The sequence below is a fragment of the Musca vetustissima genome, unplaced genomic scaffold, assembly GCF_032173495.1.
Source record: "Musca vetustissima isolate MV318-11 ecotype Yass unplaced genomic scaffold, APGP_CSIRO_Mvet_v1 utg152547, whole genome shotgun sequence".
Classification (NCBI taxonomy): Eukaryota; Metazoa; Arthropoda; class Insecta; order Diptera; family Muscidae; genus Musca; species Musca vetustissima.
In genome coordinates, this window is record NW_026873855.1 from 1 (window position 1) to 9,388 (window position 9,388).

The following is a 9,388-nucleotide window of genomic DNA, read 5'->3' on the forward strand; positions in this document are numbered from 1 at the left end:
TTTCAAATCAAAGGCTAACTATTTAACTATCCAGCCAAATTTAGTATTTTGAGCGAGCAGCGATCCAGACGAAAGTCGAAAACTATGATTTTTTACGATTTGTGGATATAAGTCTGCTCCTATCAAAATATCTACTGGACGAGATTCAAGGAAATCGGGATCTGCCAAAACTATATTTGACAAATCCGATTTAAGATCCGAAGTAATCGAAATGGATGGAAGATTTCCCGATATGGAATCTACTACCAATGCTGACGTTTCCAAACTGTGAGACCTATTACGACAACTACCCAGTTTAAATGAACATATTTTTCGACAAGTTGTGGCAACAGTACTATTTACTCCACGAATTGTCGAAATTGTGGGTTTAACCGGCAATTTCAATTTCTTGTGAAGCCGTTTAGAAATGAAAGACGACTCAGAAGCCGGATCTATTAACGCCCGAGCAGGAAAACAAGCACCATTATTATCAATATTGACCATGGTTGTTCCCAATAGAACTGCTTTGTTCTGCGTGGCGTGAAATGTCTGTCGAATAGCAGTGCCGACCGATGCGGGTGGATTAATCACAGTGGAAGAGGACGAACCATTACTATTTACATTAAAATTTCGTGGTCGAAAAGCTGGTGCCGAAGACGATAAATTCGAGTTTGTGCGAGTCACCATCTGACTCGGAGCGCTCACAATAGAGCTATCTCTGTGCAATAGAGTATGATGTCTCTGATTGCACTTTCGACAAGTACGACTGTTACAATTTTTGACTTCGTGTCCCCTACGAAGACAATTTACACACAAACGATGCTTTTTGACCAATTTAAATCTATCGGCAGGTGTACTATTTACAAACATAGAGCAAAGATGTACTCGGTGTTGCTCTGAACAAAGTGCACAACAAGAATCAGAGGACGAACGAGAAGTAGATGGTGCACATTTAGACGAAACGGAATTGATTTTATTATTCGATTTTGACACAGTGTTAACATTTCTCATTTCGTGCAAACACAGAAGAGTACGAATTCTCTCTGTCAAGAATGCATCTAACTCTTTCCAAGATGAAAGAGACGATTTGGATTTAACACTTTGCTCCCATAAAGCGTGTCAATTTGGGAAATTTTTGCAAACAAATAAATACCACGATCGGATCCCAATTATCCGTAGGTATGTCATAGATTGCCATTGCGGAAAGACAACTATTAATTCCGCGTTGAAGTGACTTAAGTCCTGAACTACTTTCCTGATCCAGCACAGGAAGGCCAAACAACATTTTCAAATGGCTATGAACAATAAGACGTGGATTATCATAAGTGGAATTCAAGGCATTCCACGCTGGTTCAAAACTCCGATGAGTTAAAGGAAATTTCGAGACGATTTCTCGAGCCTCACCACTAGTTTTACTCACCAGATGACATAGACGCTCAATGTCTGTCAATCGGGAGTTATGAATGTATACCGCACTAAACAAATCTCTGAATGTGGGCCAATCAAGAATATTTCCACTGAAAATATCAATAGGACAGGGAGGAATCGCTAGACTATGAATGTTATCTGCGTTTAGAGGGTCTACGACAAAGCTTTGGTCTATTCTAGTATTCCCAATATTCATTATTGTGGAACTAGATGCCTGTGTTCTCACATCACGAGAAGAGTGGGTCGAGCTCACGTTTTTAACGGTGGCATCAACTGAGAGAGTTCCCGGAAGAATATTGTCGGGATGCTCCGTTACCGACACTACTGAATTGCTCGAAGAAGAATTCAGGGATGATTTATTAGAACCTCTGATGTTAGATAACAATCGATTTATAACTGATGAACAATGCATATATTCTTTTGACGAGACCGCATACTGGCTATACAATGAATCGAGATCTTCAGGATTTTCTACGTGGGAGAGACAATTATTAAAAGTTTCCTCGACAGATTTCCACAATTTTTTAATTTCTTCACTCCTAACCTCAAGATCATATATATATCTAATTCTTCTTCCTTCAATGCACCGAAGTGTGCAGTGAATCTCACAATAGAGGTGGAAGCACGGATAAATAAATTCATAGGGGTGAAAGCCATTTTATAAATTTAACCAAAAATTTGAAACAATTATAAGTTCAGTAACTCAGTGGAACACACAAGAAATATTATAATCAAATAAAATAATACAAACAGGATGAAGACTTGCACTTTCAAATAAAAATTCAAAAATTATTCCAGAGGGAACGAAATTTCCCAAAAATGTAATTTTATAAGACGAATTAGCGAATCAGAATACGAAAAGGTAATTTATCTCTATAGCTTTCAATAAAATCTAGTTTGAATATCTTCACAAATCAAATATGAGATATATAAATTACCGTATAATGGTGCAAAAAATATACAAAAATCTATATATATAAAAATGAATTTCTGTTTGTTTGTTTGTTAGTTTGTTTGTTTGATCAGTGTTAGCTATAGACTCCTAAACTACTGAACCGATTTTCATGAAATTTTCACAGACGATTTTTGAGTACATTTGTGGTAACATAGGGTACTTTATGTTTTGATAGGGGCAGGGGAAGCAGTAGCCCCCATACAAATTGCCCCTTCTATTTGATTAGAATTTGCCATGTTGAAAATAGGCAATGGTGGAAATGGCTTATCATTGCCATAATGTTAGTGAATATACAAACCACAGATATATATACTATCCAATGGTGAATATATTCTTTATTAAGTTCACAAACCATCCTTCTTTAGGAGTTTCCAATTCGCTATTTGTTTTTAGGAAAATTATGGTGAAAATGAAAACGGTGGAAATATCAGATAGAATTGTACTGAATAAGAAGTGTAGTAAATAACTGTACAGTACGTCTAAATTAGGCAATTCATAAAGTGTGATATTGTGTCCTATTGGTTGTCTTTGCTAAACATATTTCATATAAAAAATTATTTGATAATACAATTCTATATGTGTTTAAGTGTGCTAAGTTAATCAGTACATTGTTTACAAAAAAGCAAGAATTTGCCAAATACGCCCAATAAATTCATATCGGAAGTAAGAAAATATTTTAGTATTGGTAATATGTGCAAGGACAAATTTACCACCGCATGGGATCTCTGTTGCCAATTCCTAATGAAGATCCAAAGTTTTTGCAAATTTATTTTATGGGACAACCAGATGAACAAGTACAACAACGTCAACGTTATAATCCAGAAACGAAGCAGCGTGTTGTAGCTGATTTGCAAGAAATGTTTCATGGCTGCAATCAACTAATAAGGACTTTTAAGCAAGCTAGAGATGATCCAAGACTGTGTTCAGATGAACATTTCATTGCTATTCATGCTGACAAAACACCGGCTGGACAGCATCAAGGACGCTACAATGCACCTACGATTGATGATGTGGCAATATTGGTAATTGGTGAGCCGACCGCGCCACGTGATATTATTATTCGCCGACGGGATGAAAGAGTAAATAGAATAGCTGAGACCCACCGATCATATGACGCTCTTCAGTATCCCATTATTTTCCCATATGGTGAAGATGGATACCACTTCGGATTACGACAAATCAATACATAGACAAGTAAGTAAATTGATTGTTACCTTATATTGTACCCAAACTCAATTGTATTCAATTCTAATTTCTTTTGTTTTTTTTAATTACAGATGAACCAACAAATAAAAAAGTGAGTTCGATGAATTTTTATGCATATCGCATAATGATTCGTAGAAACACTTTAAACCATATTGTCAACTGCCGGGAGCTATTTCATCAATATATTGTTGACATGTACGCTAAAATTGAGACGGAACGTCTTATGTACATTCATCACAATCAATCCAAACTTCGAGTGGATAATTACATTCATTTGCAAGATGCCATAAATAGTAATATTGATGTAAATCCAAATGAATTAGGACGTGCTATAATACTACCAGCAACATTCACCGGTAGTCCACGCCATATGCAGGAATATACGCAAGATGCTATGGCATATGTGCGATCTTATGGTAGACCTGATCTATTCATTACGTTTACATGTAATCCAAAGTGGGAGGAAATCACTAGCGAATTATCTTGCGGGCAAACATCAGCACATCGACACGATATAACAGCACGTGTCTTCAAGCAAAAATTAAAATCTTTAATGGACTTCATTGTAAAGATGCATATTTTTGGAGAAACACGATGTTGGATGTACTCAGTCGAATGGCAAAAGCGCGGTTTGCCGCACGCCCACATTTTAATATGGTTAGTTGAAAAAATTACACCTAATCTCATTGATAGTGTAATTTCAGCTGAGATACCTGATCCCAACAATGATCCTCAATTGCATGATATTGTAATAAAAAATATGGTTCATGGTCCGTGTGGAACCATTAATCCAAATTCTCCATGCATGGTGGATGGAAAGTGCACTAAGAAGTATCCACGGCAGTTGCTTAAAGAAACTATATCGGGTATTGATGGCTATCCGCTTTATCGGCGACGATCAGTGGAAGATGGTGGTAAAAGAACTACAGTGAAGGCCCGCAACATCGACGTTGATATTGATAACCGCTGGATAGTACCGTATTGTCCGTTACTTTCAAAAACTTTTAAGGCACATATCAACGTAGAATATTGCAGTTCGGTAAAATCAATTAAATACGTTTGCAAATACGTAAACAAAGGATCCGACGTGGCAGTATTTTCCTTCCGAAATCCAAATGATGAAGTAACGAATTATCAAATGGCTCGATATATCAGCAGCAATGAAGCAGTTTGGCGAATTTTAGGACTTCCAATACATGAACGTCATCCAACTGTTGTTCATCTTGCAGTACATCTTGAAAATGGACAACGTGTGTATTTTACTGAGGCAAATGCAAATGGACAAGTACAACATTAACATCATTTTTCGATTTATGTAGAAATGATTCGTTTGCCAAAACTTTGCTTTATGCTGAAGTCCCAACATACTTTACTTGGAACGCATCATCAAAAAAATTCCAACGCCGTAAGCAAGGAAAAGCAGTTGAAGGATGGGAAAATCTTTATTCCACAGATGCTATGGGTAGGATATATACGGTTCATCCTCAGAATGCAGAATGCTTCTATTTAAGAATGCTTCTAATAAACGTTCGTGGACCAACATCATTTGAAAATTTGCGCACAGTGGATGGCCAAATATGTGCAACGTATCGTGAGGCGTGTCAAAAATTGCAATTGCTGGAAAACGATGATCATTGGGAAACGACACTTGCGGAAGCTTCGGCAACAAGGCATCCACGCCAATTAAGAGCATTGTTTGCAATTATATTGGTTACTTGCTCACCATCTAATCCGAAACTACTTTGGGATAAATTCAAGGAGGATATGGCGGAAAATATATTGCATCAACATAGAGCAGATAATAATGATCCAGCACTAGAATTTTCGGATACAATTTTTAATGAATGCTTAATTTTACTAGAAGACAGATGTATGGAAATTAAAAATAAACATCACATTGAAGTTGGAATGGTCGCCCCAATTCGTCCTATTAGTGATCCATATGAAAGAGATTTACTTCGAGAAACCGATTACCATCCACAAGAATTGGAAATTTACCTGGGAGAAAATTTGCCAAAGTTGCAACTTGAACAAAAAAATATCTACGATTATGTAATGGATGCTATAATAAACCAAACCGGTGGTTTACATTTCATAGATGCACCCGGTGGAACAGGAAAAACATTTCTAATTTCACTAATCTTAGCCAGCGTCCGGTCTCAAGGTAATATTGCGTTAGCTATTGCATCTTCAGGAATTGCCGCAACGCTTTTGGATGGTGGCAGAACAGCACACTCTGCACTGAAATTACCATTAAAATGGCAATTTTCTGAGGATTACACATGCAACATCAGAAAGAACTCATCAATGGGTAAAGTTTTACAAACGTGCAAAATCATAGTATGGGATGAATGTACCATGGCACATAAAAAATCTTTAGAAGCCCTTAACCGCACTTTACAGGATTTGCGGAACAACACCAATTTATTTGGAGGTGCTTTTATTCTACTAGCTGGAGATTTTCGTCAAACTCTACCTGTCATTCCGGGTTCAACACCAGCAGATGAGCTGAATGCATGTTTAAAATCTTCTTTCCTTTGGAGTCATGTTAAAACGCTTAAATTAACTACAAATATGCGTGTAGCTCTTGAAAACAATACACCAGCTTTACAATTTTCTAATCAATTGCTAGATTTAGGAAATGGAAAAATGCCAGTCAATCCAGCAACAAATTGCATTACATTTCCACCCGACTTTTGTAAAATGACACAATCTATTGAAGATCTGATTATTTCCATATTTCCAAATATTGACCGCAATTTCAAAAATACGCAATGGTTATGTGAACGTGCATTATTGGCTGCTAAAAATGTTGACGTTAACTATATAAACAACATTATCCTGAATAGAATCGGTGGAAGTATAAAAACATATAATTCCATCGATACCGTAATGGAGGAAATGATGTCGTCAATTATCCGATTGAATTCCTAAATTCACTCGATCTTCCAGGTTTTCCACCACATGTGCTGCAATTGAAAATTGGTGTACCTATCCTTTTATTGCGAAACATTGATCCTCCAAAACTATGCAATGGAACTCGACTTACTGTGAAAAAATTACACAATAACATAATCGAAGCGACTATCATAACTGGAAAATATAAAGGCGAAAACGTAATGCTACCACGAATTCCAATGATAACTTCCGAACTTCCATTTAACTTTAAACGTTTACAGTTTCCTGTTCGATTAGCCTTTGCAATGACAATTAATAAGTCGCAAGGTCAATCTCTTAAAGTCTGTGGATTAAATTTAGAAAATCCGTGTTTCTCACATGGTCAGCTTTATGCTCACGAGTGGGAAATCCATCAAATCTTTTTATTTATGCTCCTGACGGGAAAACGAAAAACATCGTCTATCCAAAAGCATTAGAATAATAATTAAGATAATAATATTAGTATTAAGAAAATTATTAACAAATGTATTTAACGTATTTGATACTTTGTTATAAGCTAGAAATTAACGAATTAAGAAAAATATACTCAATAAATCCAAACCTAAAAAATTTTTTTATTATTTTATATGTTTCACATATTTTTTCTATTATACATATGTACATATATTGGCATTATAATTTTTAATTTTTGTCAGTTTGTGGTAAAAAAAACAAAACAAAAATATTGATAGAAATAGTGTGTATTTTCATTATAAATTTTTTGGTCATTCGGAAGACACGTTAAAAGTCGGATTTTGATCAATCATAAGATGTGCAAAATAGTTAGTTATTATATTAAGTGTCATTATCTGTAGTGTTTATGAGGGCAAATAAAAAACAAGCAGCTGCATATAGGTGGCTATTCAACTTTAACGTTGATAACTGTAGTAGGTGCAGCGAAGCGCCACGGGTCCAGCTAGTCTCTGATAAAATTTACGAAAATCCACAACAACGAAAATAAACTACCAATTGTAGCTAAACAGCTTTAAATCAAATACAACAACTACCGATTGTAGCGTAAATTATCAAAATAACAACAAAAACAAATATGTAAAATATACACCATACACAATACAAATGTCCAAACGACCGATTGTAGGGCATAAAAATATTCACAAAAAATATTAAAAATCCAAAAAATTAAATAATTTGCAACTATATGCACAATAAAATACAAATAAATATGTTAAATTCAATAAATGAAATGTGAGCAACAATATGCTAAATAAGCACTCTACACTATACAAAAGTCCAATTGACCGATTGTAGGGTGCGCTGGATTTTAAAATGTCCAAAATTATGTAAATATTATTCCCTGACACAAATATTATATTTACCATAAAATATAATATTATGTGTCACTGTCCTAATATACCAGCCGGGGACTGTGTAATAATACACTGGCCGGAGACCGTGCAATAAAACGGACACAACAGAAAAGGAAATATGCGAAAATGTAATATGTATGCTTACATGCGTGTGTATATCTATGCATGCAAGTGACTGGCTGACCAACTAGCCAGAACAACAAAGCGACGATGCTGGAATATGTAACAATACGTACGTGTGTAAATCAACAATTAGGCAGCCACGAATAGGCTGTAAACGTACGTATGTCACAGGAAGATTTATGAATATATTTTTGTATATTATCGATGCCTTCAATATGACAAATAATAACAACAATCAAAACATGAATATTGAGGGATGTTGTTCGCGAATTTAACAACAACAAATTACCGATATGTAAACAATATTGGCTCTACGAATTTAGAGAAAATATGAAAGCAAAAATTCAAATTTTGTTTCAATGTTCCCTTATGACTGTCCGCGAATGGACTTTGACCGATCGCCAACAAAAGGAGGGAATCCGTGACGCGTTGTAACGACGGCCACACAAACAAACGAAACACTATTGTTTTTATTGTAATTGCTCACTTTCACTATACGTACCAATAATTATTTTAATAATAATGCTGTGGACTGTAATAGCAGCAACCCAATGGTCTTATCCAAAAGAAGCCAATCCGTATCGCGGCTCGAAGTGACCAACTGTTAAGTCCGCACTATAGGGACTTGGGTGGTTGGCAGGTACAGTGCAATCGATTCTCCCGATAGAGTCAGTGCGCCCAATACGCACTCGTGAGCAAAAATAAAAGATAATAAATAAAAACACAATAGTTTTATTAATAAAAGGTTCGGCCAATGCCGATATTTATTGTTGGTAAACGATATTACCTTTAGCACAACGATATGTGCGCTGCTTACAATTTAAGCCTAAGTGTTCACAACAATATGTGTGGCCAGTAGAAAGGTTACAACGAGAGTAGTCAAGTAATAACAATGCTTGTTGACATATAGATGCCTTAAGGTGGCGCAAACTCAAAAATGTAAACAAAGGCCGTTGAAATCTGTCAGTCTCTTACTATTACAAGGATGTAATAAAGAGGAGTGAACAGATTTCAACGGCTATTGCCTTTCAAATCAAAGGCTAACTATTTAACTATTTTAAATAACAATTCTTGCTTAAACACAATGTTTTGAAGATAGTACGAGATCGTTCGGGAATTGATGCTTTATAATTTTCCAAAAATGATTAAAACATCTTTTTAGTCCCCGTATTTGAATACTGCAGAGAACATTGAGTAAAATATAAAAAGCCATAAAATTTCAAGTCTAAAAATAGCTTATATGGAAAACTTGGTAAAATCTATGCCGGAAAGGTTAAACGCTATAAACGACAACAAGGATATCATATTTAGTATTAACCATCCAAAAAATCCCTTTATGTAAAAAAACCTTTATCGTGATATTTTTCATTGTGATGCTGTAGGTGCTTTTGTTTAACATTCAATATTTTTTATGTTGAATTTACATAAAATG

General features: G+C 35.4%; 1 protein-coding gene across 1 annotated transcript; it reads left to right on the forward strand.

Moving 5' to 3' along the window:
• The first annotated feature begins 3,761 nt into the window (after positions 1-3,761).
• On the forward strand, positions 3,762-6,502 carry LOC133328686 (uncharacterized). Its single transcript, XM_061537232.1, has 2 exons — positions 3,762-4,546; positions 4,888-6,502. The coding sequence occupies exons 1-2, from the start codon at positions 3,762-3,764 to the stop codon at positions 6,500-6,502; spliced, it is 2,400 nt and encodes a 799-aa protein (XP_061393216.1).
• Positions 6,503-9,388: the final 2,886 nt, after the last annotated feature.

Coding starts and splice junctions, on each gene's coding strand:
- LOC133328686 (XM_061537232.1), top strand. CDS start 3,762: ATGTACGCTAAAATTGAGACGGAACGTCTTATGTACATTCATCACAAT. Junction 4,547..4,887: donor GATAACCGCTGGATAGTACC/GTATTGTCCGTT, acceptor CGATTTATGTAG/AAATGATTCGTTTGCCAAAA.